Consider the following 16,367-nt stretch of genomic DNA (forward strand, 5'->3'; position numbering starts at 1 on the left):
CTTCAAAGGTCCCCTCTTGCACTGTCCTAAAACTGCCTAATAACCCTAGCTTGCCCTGTCTCAGTCCCAATGGTGGCCCAGGCTCCTCTCTTCCCTCCCAAGAGGAATCTCTCAGTCTCTGCACTCTTCTGGATTCTCCCAGAGTTTCTGCCATTCACGGCTGAAGATTCATCTTATCCTGACACAGCCTGCAGGCAGGCCCCTCAAAGTGTAACAGGGTGGTCCCCAGGAAAGGGGGAGGTTCCCTGCCCCATCCAAGGGAGGGTGGAGCTGAGCAGGGGGAGGAGAAGCTGCAGAAGAGACTGAGGAAGGAAGCAGGATGGAGCCAGGAGACACGTGAAGAAACTGTGCTTGTCTTGGTCTGGACGGGGTGACACAGATGTGGGTGAGACCCGTGGGGAGGTAAAAATGGCAGCTTTTATCTTGATGTTGATTTTGCTCTTTTCCTTCCGGGCTTGTCTGGTTGTTTCTGACCCTTTTCTGTTGGTCCCCACTGGAAGATGCTTTAGACTTGTGGCAGGCTTTGGGGCCTTGCTCTGGGCCAATCCCATTTGGATGGACTTTTACCCACGAGGGGACAGGTAACTTTGGGTGCTTCATTTAGAAACTAGATTTGCAACAGGGTGGTCCCCAGGAAAGGGGGAGGTTCCCTGCCCCACCCAAGGGAGGGTGGAGCTGAGCAGGAAGAGGAGAAGCTGCAGAAGAGACTGAGGAAGGAAGCAGGATGGAGCCAGGAGACCTGGAGGAGGCGCATGGAGCCTAGAGACATGTGAAGAAACTGAGCTTGTCTTTTGGTCGTGGACTGGGTGACACAGATGTGGGTGAGACCCGTGGGGAGGTGACAATGGCAGCTTTTATCTGGATGTTGATTTTGCTCTTTTCCTTCCGGGCTTGTCCGGTTGTTTGTGACCCTTTTCTGTGGGTCCCCACTGGAAGATGTTTTAGACTTGTGGCAGGCTTTGGGGCCTTGCTCTGGGCCGACCCCATATGGATGGAGTTTTACCCACGAGGGGATGGGTAACTTTGGGTGCTTCATTTAGAAACTAGACTCTTTGCCTTACCTGTATTGTTTCCTAGTTTTTATTAAAGTTCCTTCCCATTAAAGTGTCATATGTTTTTGTGTTGATGCGGCGGATGGCAGAACCCATTTAGAATAGGCAGGTTTGCGGGGTTTGGGCTGCCCCTCTCCTTGTCCTATAACAGATTCTTTGCCTTTCCTGTATTGTTTCCTAGTTTTATTAAAGTTCCTTCCCATTAAAGTCTCATATGTTTTGTGTTGATGCGGCAGATGGCAGAACCCATTTAGAATAGGCAGGTTTGCGGGGTTTGGGCTGCCCCTCTCCCTGTCCTATAACAAAAGGAACTAGACACACCAGCTCCTGAGGCATCCGCTCAAGAGAGATGAGAATGCCCCCCTGGGTTCCTGATCCCATAATAACTCCCTGCATCTCCCTCCACCCTCACTGTCATGGATGAGACTGCACTGGGCACAGATCATCCTGAGCTGTCTTGTCAAATGTTGCGAGCCAGCTGTAGCAGTCTGGGTGTCAGGTGTTCCTGAAGGATGGGACGGCGTTGGCGAAATCGTGAGGGATGGGGAAGGGTAATGAGGAGATTTGGACACTTGGTCAGGGTGCAGGTATCCTGCTGAGGGTCTCAGCAGCCTTTACTTATATATTTCAAGCAAACCGGGTGAGTGCATAAGCATATGCATTAAGGCAGGAAGATAACAATCATCACATCTTTCTCAAGAACAGCCAAGGGGCTATTTGCCCTGCTGCAGAGGTGGTCATGTTTATTATTCTTTGTTTTAAAGAAGACACAGTTGCTAAACAAAAGTGTTCTTAGAATAGTCATTTACCTTAAACAACCAGTCATTTTATTACTAGCAAAAGGCTTAAGTGACTGTAACTAACATTTCTATGTTTGCCATGGTGAAGGATTAACTATGGGCTGGGGAGACAAAGGGCAGGAAGTTACCTGGGGGAGGGGAAACAAAGGGATTTTTTCTAACTAACCTATAAAGTTTAGACTAATGTATAACTAATTGATTAAAGTAAAAAACAGAAGGCTTTTATATAGAAATCATCATCTATAGTATATTGTTTTTATATTGATTTGATATTAAGGAACCAAGTGCCTGGAGGGCGCAAATGCCAGGCAAGCCACACTGACTCTTCCCTAGCCCCCAGCTCTCAATTTGTTATAGAGCAGCCCCGATAAATGAACGGGTTGCCTGGCTGTGGGTCCTCACCAGGGCGCTTAAAAGGGACTTATTAATACTCCACTACAGGCACACACACAAGGTTAATAAAAGGTTTATTTACAAGGGAAAAGGAAATAAGGAAAATGTACAACTCAGGGAGAAAATAGGGAAATAAAGTCTTTAATGCGTCCTACCCGATCCACCGACCTGGAAACCCAAAGTCACTCTCAGAGCTGTCCGGACGCTGCGAGCTGGTGGAGAGCCAAAATGGGGGAATCCCCTCTAAAGCCCACTTGTCTGGCTTTATATCAACCTGGCTGCCTTCCCTTTGGTGGTGATAGGATTTGGAGTTCCCAGTTTTTGACCTGGGGTGGAGGTGGAGTCCACAAAACCTGTATGGAATTAGCTTCAGGACATCCTTTCCCCCTAACAAATTGAGGGAGGAATTCTCCTAATCTAAACAAAGAGTTTTCTACCTATTACTCCTCTACTTTATTTAGTCAGCCTAGTTTCCGTATTTAACTTTAAGATCAAGGGACAATTTCCTTATCTATAAGATTGATGGTTGTTGTTTTAAGGAACTACAAATATTTCATCAGGGGCAGGAGCAGAGATGGTTATAGCCTTTGATTCTCAAAAATGGTCAATATGTGACATCAGTAGTTGTAACATTAACCATTTCCGAGTGGATTATTTGTGCTGCCGTGGTTACTAGCTCAACCAGTCACAAAATTGCTGTTGACTTATTCTTGAATGCACACTCTAACAGCTACCATACCAATTGTCACCTCCAGGGAAATTAGCCCTAAACAAACAGGAAGAATTTAGCAGGAGTCAGCTATGGCACCTCCTGGTTTATTAGGAATTTTCTTACACTTGGAGCATGGCTCTCCTCTGCCACCCAACTGCTATCTTTTACTTTAAAGTAAATGAATTTCCTTCTCCAATTAGCCCTTGCCTCAAAAGACCACATCTCCATATCAAAGACTTGGCCTAGGGATGTTTACAGCCTTTTGTTCCCAGAAGTTTTTTTTTAATTTGTTAATGTAAGGCCAAATGTTGAATTGCTGCCTTTTGGCAGATAACTACTAATTTTATAAAAAAATGTGATATTTGTATCATGCAGTGCCATTTGTCATCAAACTGGTTATTCAGTGATTGATCAGTATTTGCAGTTTTACTTTTAAATGCGTATTTTAGCAATGGTAGAAACTAGCCATAAACAAATGAGGAGAATCTTGGAGTCAGCAAACAAGATTCCTGATTTTCCAGAAATCTGCCCCATGCCCGGACTTTTGTCAGACAACATGAGTAGCATGGCTCCCCATAGTCAAAGGACCAGGAAAGGAGCTGAGGGACCCCACAGGTGATCAACCACACCCACACAGCAGCAGCCAGACAAAGACAAGCTCATGTCAGGGTCTGTCTTATGACCACTGCCCCCATTGGCACCTGCTGTGTGAGGGAAGGGATCATGCAGAGCTCAGGGCTGAGAGGGGAGAGGAGGCAGAAGAGACTTCAGAGACATGTTCCCTAAGTGGGGAGAGCCCAGTGCTTCATGTGATGTGTGTGATGTACTGAGACAGCTCAGGGGAGGCCAGAGGTAGTCCCTCCCTCAGTGCATCCCTTCCTGTGTATGAGGAGTGTAGGATGGAGAAATTCAAAGAATGGAGTGGACAGATCACTGGGATCCCCAAAATGAACCAAAGATCTAAGTGTAAGAACTGAAATGGTTAAAACCTTTTGGAAGAAAAGAGAGAAAAACTCTTGTTCCCTTGGGTTCCCAATGGTTATCTGGATGACACCAAAGCACAAGTAATAAAAGTTCAATATAACAAGGATACTGAGGTGAGCTTCTTAGGACTCCATCAAGAATGTAAAAGAGAACTCAGAGAATGATAGAAAGTTTCTAAAATTATTAGGCTGATAAGGGACATACCTAGAACTGTAATTAGCATACAGAAGTTATTACAAACCAAAATACAAATTACCCAACTAAAATGGGCAATGTATGTGAATAGAGATAATTCCAAAAAGACACACAATTAGCCATGAAGCTGTCACCATCACCACTCATTAGGAAAATGCAAAAGCCAGAAAAAAACAAAATCTCAAGGAGATAGCACTTACCATCCATTAGCATAGTTACATTTAAAAATACCCACAATAAAATGTAGAGAAATTGGAATGTCATACATGGCATGTGAGGATATACTATGTTGTAGTGAGACACAGGGTAAGCTAGAAATTAGTCAGTTTCAGGGACAGTGCAGGAGGGGACCTCTGAAGAATTTAGGGAGGCTTAGAGATAAGGACAACCAAGGAAATGTAACCAATTCCACTGGGAAAAACAAACATCCTAGGACCATTGTTAACAATAGGGGGAAAACAAACATCCTAGCACCACAGATAATCTTGTTAAGGATGGTCCTGGTTTTCTTCAGGTGATAAAGATAAGGTGTGGAGATGTTCTCCCCCAAGACTAGGCCATGAAGATAAAGATGTAACAAATGGGGAAAGACAAACCTATTATATAAGGAATGTGAAGATCCCCCACTCAGTAGCAAATTAAGTGAGACAGCCAAAAACTGACCAATCACAAAGAGACTGGTAGAGCTTTAGAATAATCAGGGAAAGAAAGTACATATTCCCTGAGACAGGACTTCACTTTGGCTTCCTTGCCCCTCCCAGGCCTGGTTCCCTGGCCTGGGAGTCCCACTTTATTTCTGTTCTTTTTCTCCTCAATAAACTTTTTCTTTCTCTAAACAAACCTGCCTCTTCTTGCTTGCTTGCCTGGGCATCTTTGAGGTTCCTGCTGCTGCTTCACTAGACACCAACCCGTGGGGGGTCTAGTGGCTGGGGCTCAATGCTGCCCTGCAGCCTGAAATCCGATCCTGGCTGGGAGACTAGGCCTGACAATTCTGGCATCACTTGGAAAACAGTTCCATAAAAGATGAACAACTTGGGCCTCCCTTGGTGGAGCAGGCAGTTGAGCACCACACTGTGAAGCTCTCGCAGCCTCTGCAGCACCGGTTGGATCCTGGCAGGCCGTCGAAGTCCCACATGGCTCGGGAGACCTCACCTGTCACACCCGCTGCTCCCCTCAGCAGTGTATTTAGTCAGCCTGCCTGTTCTATTCCCCGCTCTCTCTCTGGTGAATCTGCTCACCCTCCATCGCATCTGGCCTGTACCTCAGTTCTTCTATAAATAAATCTCAAAAAAAAAAAAAGTTGAACAAATTATCATAGGAAGTAGCAATTCTACTCCTAGGTATAAACCTCCAAATTGGACCATAATCACACAAAAACTTGTACAGCACTGTTCTCAATGGCATCATTTGAACTCGCCCCAAAGTGGAAACAACCAATGTCCATCCTTTGATGAACGGACACACACGATGCGTGATATCCATACAGTGGGATGGTTTGTCCAGAAACAAAAGCAACTACTAACCCAAACTACAACATAGATGGAGCGTGAAAACTTGACATGAAATTGAAGAGGCCAGACACCCAGCGAGAGACCAGGACCCTGGCAGGTCAGAGATCTGACCCAGTGACGGGGGAGAGCACGAGGGATGACCCTGCTGTTCTCTCAATTCCCTGCTGGTCAGGCTGATCTTCTGTGCTGTCTGCACAACGGCTGTGTCCAGCAGTCATCGCACACTCACTGAGTGTCCACTGTGAACTCAGCGCTGGTTCAGGTAAAGGGAAAGAGGAAATGACAAAACAGAACAAGTCCTGACCTAATAGGACTGACGTTATATTTCTACAACGGGAAACAAAGAGACTCTTTTAAATTGACTCCAGGGGTGGAGGGAGGAACAAAGGAGAAGAATGATTAACCTGGAAATAAGGCCGAAGAGTACCAGAGAAGGAGGCCCTTGGGAAGGTGAAGATGTGGGAGCCAGTGTTCATGTTGTAAAAGGACACAAGTCCAATCTCACAGTCCAGAAAAACTCCCACTAGCAGGGGCCGCTCCATCAATGGAAGGGGAGTTGGGGGAGAGATAAGGGCCATGTAGCCATTCTCCTGGCAGAGTCTGATGGCCCAGAAGCCAGACTGAGGCTCTGGGGTCATGTCCCTGTACCTGTGCACATTTTCCAGACAAACTCCTAAGTCCCACCCAGATCCTTCTCCCACATCCACTTCAAAGTAATGTCTTCCTGAGGTGAAGCCCTCACAGCCCAGGACACAGGGTAAGGAACAGAATCTTTTAGAACTGAAATACTTCTTCCGGCTGCCTCCACGGGTCACATGTCTCCGATCCTTAGACAGAATTAGTTCACGATGAGCTGTGTCTGGGTCCAGAGTCACACTGACTGATAAGAGAGAAAGACACATTTTATTTGCTGAGAAGACAGTGCACTTCAAGTACAACCTCCTGGCTTCAGGTGCTGCCTACTTCTAGCTCTGTGAGTCACTTTCTGAGACTCTGCATATAGTAGGAAATCATCACACCTGCCACAGTAATGGTGGGGAGGATTGAAGGAGCTCATGCACCCTACTGGTTGGAGAAATTCCTCGCATTTGGTAAGTAAGCAGTAAGTGGAAGTAATATCCACTCCATTACGTCATCAACACCAACTCAGTCCCTCTCAGAGAAGTCAAGGGACTGACTAACCAGCGTGGTTGCTGTCCTCTCCACATCCCTTATCCCCTGTGTAGGGCCACCAAGAATCATGGAATATTGAAGCAAAAAAGAAGCTTATCCCCATTTTTAGTGATAACCTTTCACACTGATTATCAGAAAGCAAAATAACATAGGTCCTGCCATATTTTGTTATAGAAACAGTTACCTCAGATCCCAGTATTCTATTCAGCCCTCAGAGCACCTCTCAGACCCATGAATTTTGGTGTGAAGTCTTTTATGTTGCTGCAGATGATAGTCCATATTGTCCCAGGGATGAGTAAAAAGTGATACAATTTATGCTGGAATAACGCACATCAAAAGGATCTGACTAGTATAAGTAAAATAAAAAAAAAATAATGATCTTTTAAGCGTGATGTTGGCCAGGAGTATAATTTGTTTGTTTTTAAAGGTTTATTTATTTATGCATACAAGAACTGGGGCACAGGCCAGAGGAGTATGGGTGAGAGGACTCACCAGAGACAGAGTGGGGAACAGAACAGGCAGACTGACTGAAATACACTGCTGAGGGGAGCAGCGGGTGAGTCCGGACAGGTCTGCTGCACCATGTGGTTACCTCCCTGGCCGGGGATCGAACTCATGCTGCAGTCACTGCAGACAGCTTCATAGGTTGCTTCTTAACCCCTTGCGTCTCAGGGAGGCAACAGGAGTGTGATTTCTTAAGTGTGAGGCTGGCCAAAAAGATCACTAAACTGGGGAAGACTAACACAGTTTAAACAGACCAATTTATTTTTTTAATTTCTTATTTTTTTATTTATACAAGAGGTTGGGGTACAGGCCAGAGTTGCGCGATGGTGAGAGGAATCATCAGAGACAGAGTGGGGAACAGAACAGGCAGACTGACGAAATACACTGCTGAGCAGACTAGCGGGCGAGATAGGGGAGGTCCGCCTCCCCATGTGGGATTCTCCTTGGCTGGCGGGAATTGAATCGGTGCTGCAGAGACTGCGGTCACCTTCATAGCACTGCGCTCAACCCGCTGAGCTACTGGGGAGGCCCTCAAACAGACCAATTTAATAGACAAATGAAAATACCAGCGATTAATAAGTAGAGAAAATGCAGTTTACATCACATTTTCTACATGGACTATGTAGCCATGAATAAGACTAGTCAGATTGAAAGAATGAACATATATCTGTAGATCTATGTTACACAGACCGGTTACTTGAATGTAATTCATTGTAATACAGTAATAAAAACACCAATAAAAATGGTAAGATTACACAATCAAAATGCTTATAAATGACAATGGGCAGATATGGGAAAATCCCTGCAGAAGCAACCTAAATAGAAAATAGATGACTCTTGGGCCTCCCTCGGGACACAAGGGGTTAAGCACAGCACTGTGAGCTATCCTCAGCCCCTGCAGCATGAGTTTAATCCATGGCTGGCCAGGGAGCCAACCTACATGCACAGTACCTCTCCTGTTTCGCCCACTGTTCCCTTAGCAGTGTATTCCAGTCAGTCTGCCTGTTCTTTTCCCCACTCTGTCTCAGGTGAATCCTTCCACCGCCCCCCAACACCTCTGGCCTGTGTGCCAGCTCTAGTATGGGTAAATAAATAAATCTTTAAAGAAATAACCTGGTGGGAAAAAATACATACTTAAAATAGCAGCACACCAGTGGAATCAATTCTGGTTTGGCCTCTGTCAGGTTCATTCTGATTTTACAGCCTAAAGAATTTTTTAATAATATTTAACTTATTATCTAATTATCTAATTGTGGACATATGGAAAATGACAAATACTAAGTAAGAACTAAGGGATTGGAAGCTCAGGATTGGAATTGGTCATACTGGCTTTCATTAGGATTCTAACATTTAGAGGAGTCAAGGCCTTAAAACCATTTTCATCACAGTTTAAAATACTGATCTATCTTTCTTGCATTGCTGAGAGTTTAATGAAATTGTAATAAATGTTCTAAACACTGCATACATTGATGTTGTTAAATGTCATGATAAGTGAGGGAAGTGAAATCTTCTATATTGTTGTTTAGATGGGGAGAATGAGCAGGTGATTAGTCTGGGAGAGAAGGAATTTGAAGAGCCTGAAGAGTTAACAGGGAAGCTACATCCCTGCTTATCCACAAGGTAGAGAGCTCCAGCTTCACTGAGAACAGCTAAACAGCCTCTCTGTCTCTGAGTCTACCCAGGGACAGCTGCTGAGTTAGTTGCCACCAAAGGGGCATTCTATGTAAAGCATGAAGGGAAATGTTGACTTCACACACCTTGGAAGTGCCTTAACATTTTCTTCACATCAAAGTAAAGCTCAGAAACATGGCACACAGTTTGAGGCTCCAAACAGAAGATCTCTGGCAATTTCAGCTTCACATCTGAATTCCTATAAGGAACAGGGGACATTCCATTCAGCTCTGGGTAGCCACACAACTGCCCACATCCTCACACTCCCACATTCATACAGACTCACCAGTTTAATGTGTCTTTCACACCCTACAGTGAAAACAAAGACAAATGTGAGTGTGGGGAAATCAGTATTTTGTGTCACTTGAAACATGGTGCTACTTGCTATGAACACTCCATCCCAGGAAGTAGAGTGACCCAGCCTGAGACAACCACACATACCCAGGTTGAAAGATTCCCATCCTAGTCTCCTAGGATAGTCACTGCCAGTGTGTGTAAGTATGTGATCACACTTACTCAGGCTTGGGGGGAGTTATGGAGTCTTCATTTACATTAACCCGTGACATTAGAGAAGAGGCCAGGAGCAAGGTTGCATTTCCCTCTGCTATTAGTGATACAATTTCCTTCTGAGGAGCCCATCTTACCTTTGTCACTTATGACAAAGGTCCTCAGTGGGGAATCCATGCCCAGACCCTGGCTCTGGGACACTGAGGCCAGGGCAGCAGATGTCACCTGCTGAGGGCGCTATCACACTACATCCTCACCCTCACAGTGCAACCACCAGTCCTGCAACAGCAACTGGAGTCCAGGCATTTATGTTCACCAGCTGGAAGCTCCAGGCAGCTGAAATGAGGTTCCCTAAGAGCTCATGGCCCAAGACAAGTGGTTCAGGAGAAGGTTATCATTCATTTTGGATGCCCCACTCTATACCACCAGTCATTTTCAAGAGATGGGGTGAAGGTTCCATGAACAACTGACAAGGGTGAATAAATGGGATGAAGGTTATTCTGTGGTTCCATATGGCCAAGAAACCTACATTCGACCCAGAGAAGCTGGTGTCTGAATCACATACTGCCCCTGTGGATACCTGCACAGGCCACCAGCTGACATTGATATGGATCTTTTCTTTGGTTTCCAAAGGGGAGGTTTATAATAAAAAGGGAGAGAAGAGTAAAGGACACTTGCATAGACAGAAATGGGCAAAAGAGCTGCTGCTGCTATAGCCTTCAACATTTATTACTTTAAATATTGAATGAGGCAGAGAGGACTCCCAAACTTCCCAGGCTCCCTCGACATTCTCCTCTCAATAGATCAGAAACAGACATTCTTTCTTTCCTCCAATTTCACAGCCTCCCTCACCTGCAATAAATTCTGGGCTGAGCCCTGACATTTCTTCTCTAGTTCCAGGACGAGCTTCTCCAGTTCATAGCTCTGATTGTCCAGACTGACTTCACTGTCCTGCAGTCTCCCCAGCAGCTTCTCTTCCTCTTTCTCCAATCTCCATAGATAAGCCCTCTCCTCCTCATGGAGGAAGCAGTGGAGATTCCAAAACTTAGACTTGATTTCTTGTCTCCGAAGCTCTATGTTCTCCTAGAATCAAGAAAGTAGGTAGAAAAGGGGGAAATAAACCAAACATATCTCTTTGGTGAATCAGTAAACACAGGTAGGACTGAGACACAGTGCAAATCTGCTCACCCCTAGGAGGAAAGCAAACTGTGACATGTGCCCAACTGGACATATCTTGAAGATTCATGCTGAGGGACATGAACCAAAGCACAAAAGAGAAAGACCTATGAGTCCTCTCATATGTGGGCCCTCATCAAATTGAGAAACAACAAGTAGTTCGGTGGCCCTCAAGCCGGAAGGAGGGAGCAATGGAGTTATTGTTCATGGACATAGAGTCTCCAATTTGGAATGCTGAAATAGTTCTGCAGACGGAGTATGGTGATGGCTGCAAAGCAAGTAAATGTATTTCATGCCACTGGACTGTACACTAGAAATGACCTAAAGGCTGCACTCTGATGTGGAAGGTGATCATAAGCTGCAGCCACCTGGTACATTTCCTTTTTCTCCAGCCACGATGCAGAAGAAGATGTTCCCGGAATGCTAAACAGGAGAATAATGGAATTTGGCCAATAGCAAGTAACTTATCATTTATGAAGATAAAACCAAGCACTATGGGCAAGTAACATGCTATATATATGTTCTGAGAGAATTTCTTCAACTAAACGCTGATAGTGAATATAACCAATGCTGAATTTAAGTCATCAGGCTCATAGGAGAGTCTATAATACTCAATAGGGGAAGCCTGAAGAGCTACCAGATATATTATTGCACCTACCAGGATTCATATTTCATCTTTATGTGTAACACAGGTTTTATTGTGGTATATGGAATTGTAATTTATATCTGTGCTTTCTCAATTCCAAAAGTGCTTTAGTGTCTGTGATATTATGGTAGATGGAGTATTGATTAGGATGAAGTGGAATTTTTTTTAACGATTTTATTTATTTATGCATATAAGAACTTGGGTATAGGCCAGAGGTGCATAGGTGAGAGAATTTATCAAAGACAGAGTGGGGAGAACAGGCAGATTGACTGAAATACACTGCTGAGGGTAGCAGCCAGTGAGGCAGAAGAGGACTGCTGTGCATCTCCCTGTCCAGCGATTGAACTCATGCTGCAGTGGCTACCAATAGTTTCACTGTCTGAGACTTATCTCCTTGAGCCAGCAGGAAGGCCCTGAAGCGGAACTTTTTGTAGGAGACCTGGGACAGCTGGACTCTGGCATTGACATGGTTTCCTTATATGGTTTGTAGCAATAGAAGTTCTCCCTATGACCTAATATTCCAGAATGAGGAGACAGAGGCAGTTGTAGCACCTACAGTGTCAGGAATCTTCACATGTTATTTCCAAGGTCCTCCAACTTCCAAGGATCTCGAAATGAGGGATGGACGAGTCAATTTCACATCCACTCACACAGAAGCAGGGTCAAGGTGGGAAGAGAAACTGGAAGAGGCAAAATGGCTCACACATCTGGGGAATTTGGTTACTAAATGATGGATTACATCCATATCCATAAAAGAATGTGTCTCTGATCCTGCAGGGGTTGGTCAGCCACGGACACTGTCTTAGAGACCCAAAGTCTACAGTGCAAGTGTGTGTAAGTCTTGCAGAGCTCTATCCTCATCACAACCTCACGAGCTTGAGTTATGGGAAGGTCTTCTGCACTGGTCCTGTTATTCCCTTAGGGTGGTATTGCAACCAGGAAGGTAGAGGGTCTGACCCTGTACTCTGGTAAATGTGCGCAGGTGAGTTCACGATCTTCAGACAGGAGGTAATTTCAGTCATTGAAAATGGGAAGCCCGTTGAAGGTCAGGGGCACAACAGCTTTGTTTCTCCTGACTGAGGTGATGGGATGCCTAGCACTTTACTCCTGCAAGGCTGAAGAAAGTAGAGGGAAATTCTCCTAGATTAGACAACTAAAGGAATTATTTTTTTAAAAAACTGGCATATTCTTTGGGGCTCAGCAATTTGTACTGGTTTAATGAGAATAAACTGTCAATGAGTACTTTGCCCAGTCATAGCCTATACTTGAATTCAGGATGAAAAATAGTTTGTGATCACTAAACGCCAATTCTTACCTTCCATGCAGTTATTTGCTCTGCTGTGAACAACTTCCAACTGGTACAGTGGTCTTGAGTTTCCTTCAGCTTTGTTACAATGTCTTGGAGCTTCTCCTGCAGGAAATGTTGAGTGAGGTCTGGCTAATCCATATCAAATCTTCATTTGGTACTTACAGGGAATCCCAACCTCCAAGCAGTACAATAACATTGAATATATTATTGAGACCTTACACTTTGAGAGGAAGCAACATGAGGGCAGTAGTATTAAGTGATTCCTAGGAGTCCCTGAGCAGTTGCTGGATTGTAACATCTTTCTGTGCTGTAGATGTGGAGGCTTAGGAAGGGAGCAGTAACCTGCCCAAGGGGCCATCACTGGTAGGTGGCAGAGATGCGATTCCCAGCTCATCGCGGAACTAAGGATTGGACTAACTCCACACTACAGTCAGCCAGGAAAATGCTGCTCATCATTTAAGGTTAAAATCATCTAAAAGCAAATTTTGTAAAATAACGTGCTGGACCCGTCATAGATAATACACAGTGCCTGACACATAGGGAACTTTTCACATGTTATGCCAAGTCAGGAAGGAGAGCCCAGGATGGCAGTTGAAGTTATAGAACCAGGTCATGAGGGGGCGCCCTGTATCACCTGGAGAACAGTGTCATGAAGTCAACTCACAGTGATTCGTGTCCACATCCATCTCTAGGGTTTATTCAAAAGTTTCTCACACTTTCTTTTTTCTTTACTGAAGATTTATTTTTTATTCATTTATGCCTACAAGAACTGGAGTGTAGGTTAGAGATGTGGGGGGGTGGGGGATGCTGAAAGGATTCACCAGAGACAGAGTGTAGAGCAGAACAGGCAGATTGATTGAAAGAAACTGCTGAGGAGAGGTCTGGTGCACCATGTGGGTTGCTTCCTGGCCAGGAATTGAACTCATGCTGCAGTGGCTGGGATAGCTTGATAGCATTGAGTCTTGAACCCCTATACCACCAGGAAGGCGCCCTTTTCTCACATTTTCAAGAGAAGGGATCTGAAGCTTACTAAACTGCTCATTGTCATCCACAATAAAGGAATTGCCTCCTGCCCTCTGCAAATTCACAAATCTACTCATAACATCACAACACTCTCAAAATAATGCTCAGGAAACTATATACCAAAAGACTGATTTGCTTTTGCTATGAGCACAGTGCTATTCTCAACTCCACCTAGAGAATGTCCTTACAACTTATGACAACTTCCTGGTGTGTGTGTCGGTTGGGAGGGGGCAGCCCTTTTCTCCATTTACAGATGGAGAAACCAAGTCATGAAGCAAGAACTGAGCTGCTCCCAGTTGCCCACTTCGGAAGAGGCTAAACTAATATTTGACCTCAGCAGTCTGACTCTTGAGGCTACACCCATCACCTTGTGTTGCTCCTATTTGATGACATGGGGAGAAGCAGTGAGACCTGCCCCATTACAGCCCTGACTGCTCATGGGGTTACAGGAAGAGGTGAGTGCACTGAGCAATGGTCAGGGCTGACACGCCCTGACACAGGATCCAGAACCTTCACACAATACACAGGCACCTCAGTGATGAGGGAACTCAGAGCCCCACACTGGAGAGGTTACTTCAAATGTCAAAAGGGCAGAGAGGAAGGAACCCCACTTCTTCATTCCTCCACACCAAAGGGACCCTTATGCTAAAAGCTATTGTGTCAAAAACACAGGAAATGATTGAAATGTCTCTCAAGGCTTCATCCCTCCCAAGTATTTTTAATCCCTAACTCCCCTTCCCAGTTTATGCTTATAACTGTTGCCATTTCCAATCCTTAGATTTTGTCCTTGTTGTTTATTTTGTCCACGCAGAATGTGCTTTTACATGTCAACCTGATCTTTCCCTCCACAAATAAAGTCCTACTGTCCCAGGCCACTCTGGGGAGGGGTATAGACTCCGAGTAATACCAACGATCCTTCCTGACATCCTTTCCCATGCCCGCAACAGCCTTTCCTCTCACAAGCCCCCTGACTGGGCCATGGAGAGTCAGGCAAGCTCTCGTGACAAGTGAACCACCTGATCTGGCTTCCTGTCTCTTATCCACGCTCTGCCCGTGGTGATATTGTGTGTGTCCTTCAGGACTCACTCAGGGAAGTCTCCCCCTCACACACTCATTCCTGCCCCTAGAGTCCCCCCTCACCACCCACACCAAGGCAGGTCAGGCGTCCTGAGTTCCTTTTCTTACTCCTTGTGGACTCTGGGATATCAAGAAGGTGTTGGTTCTGACCTCTGGGATTTCAGATTCTTCCCTGTGCTCTTGAACGCTGTGGTATCTCCACTTACGTATTTGAGGTGAGGCCATGAATGAGGCAGGTGTGACAAAGAGCACAGTCTATTGTCCAGGGGAACTTCATTACAGGAAATTCTTACAGGAAAGGTTCTGCCCAACCTTAAAGTTCAGCATAGAAAGTGATGACCTCGGGCCTCCCTGGTGGCGCAGCGGTTGAGTGCTGGGTTGTGAAGCTGCCCGCAGCCTCTGCAGCGCCAGTTCAATCCCCAGCTGCTCCCCAGCCAGCGGAGGATGGTCCCACATGGCGCGCAGACCTCTCCTGCCGCCCGCTGCTCCCCTCAGCAGTGTACTTCGGTCCTTCTGCCTGCTCTGCTCCCCGCTCTGGCTCTGGTGAATTCTCTCACCCTCCCGCGCATCTGACCGTACCCAGTGCTTGTATGTATAAATAAATAAATAAATCTTAAAAAAAAAAAAAAAAGAAGAAAATGATTGATGACCTGACTCACTGGGATCATAATTAATTATTATTCAGAAAATAACATGATGGAAACAACATTTTTGCAGTCACAATCTTGGTGTTCAGAGTAAGTAATTTCAATAAAAATGTGCAACATAAGAGGAAGAACTTGCTGAAAGGTATGGCCACTCACTCACCTTGTAGTCTAAACATACATCCTCCACTAGAGCCGTGCGGTGTCCTCTGTGCTGGGGGGAGCGCTCACAGCACCAGCAGATGAGCTGCCCGTCGTCCTCACAGAATAGGTGGAGGTGCTCCCCATGTTCCTCACACAGCCTCTCACGCTCCAACTCCTGGATGCGCTCAATGAGGTTTTCAAGGTGCTTGTTGGGTCGGACACTCTCCCTTTGAAGTGATGTTTGGCATAGAGGACAGCGAGCCCTCCAAATAAAAGATGTCACAAAATATTGCTGCCCAATGATATTGTCTATGCACTGGTGGCAGAAGCTGTGCCCACAGTTGACGCTCACGGGCTCCTTCATCAGCTGCTGGCAGATGGAGCACGTGGCTTCCTCCCTCATCTTCCTAATCGCTGGCGATGAGGCCATGGCTCTTCCTCAAAGTTCTGCTAAGTATCTATAGGCAGAGATGAATCAGCCAGGACTTTCCAGAGTGATGGACAGAAGCCTCACCTGAGATTCTGAGCCTGAACAGGTGTTGAAATCTTCTCTCTGGAGATATAAGGATTAGAATTTGAAAGATGCCTCACCTGTCCCTGTGTGGTAGAATAGGGCGATCCCTGTCATGTTTGCCCCATTCAGTTTACATTAATTAGAATTCAATAAAACTTAAGTTCAGTGTTTCTGTCCCAGCAGCCATAATTCAATGCTTAATATCTGCCAATTCCCCCATACACAGGAACAGAACATTCCACCATGGCAGGAGATGTTCTTGGAGCAGGTACTCATAGAGATAGAGAAGCAGACAGGTTTGCTCACAAAAGTTGTATGAGAGAAGAGAACTC

At 45.4% G+C, this 16,367-nt stretch overlaps 1 protein-coding gene across 1 annotated transcript; it reads right to left on the bottom strand.

Annotated features, from left to right (window-relative positions):
* Window positions 1-6,000: 6,000 nt before the first annotated feature.
* Window positions 6,001-15,924, bottom strand: LOC311188417 (E3 ubiquitin-protein ligase TRIM38-like; the record flags this gene model as incomplete). Its single annotated transcript, XM_084259517.1, has 5 exons — window positions 6,001-6,527; window positions 9,082-9,194; window positions 9,282-9,304; window positions 10,355-10,585; window positions 15,541-15,924. The coding sequence occupies 5 exons, from the start codon at window positions 15,922-15,924 to the stop codon at window positions 6,001-6,003; spliced, it is 1,278 nt and encodes a 425-aa protein (XP_084115643.1).
* Window positions 15,925-16,367: the final 443 nt, after the last annotated feature.

Source organism: Talpa europaea, assembly GCF_964194135.1.
Source record: "Talpa europaea genome assembly, chromosome: 2".
In the NCBI taxonomy this organism is placed as follows: Eukaryota; Metazoa; Chordata; class Mammalia; order Eulipotyphla; family Talpidae; genus Talpa; species Talpa europaea.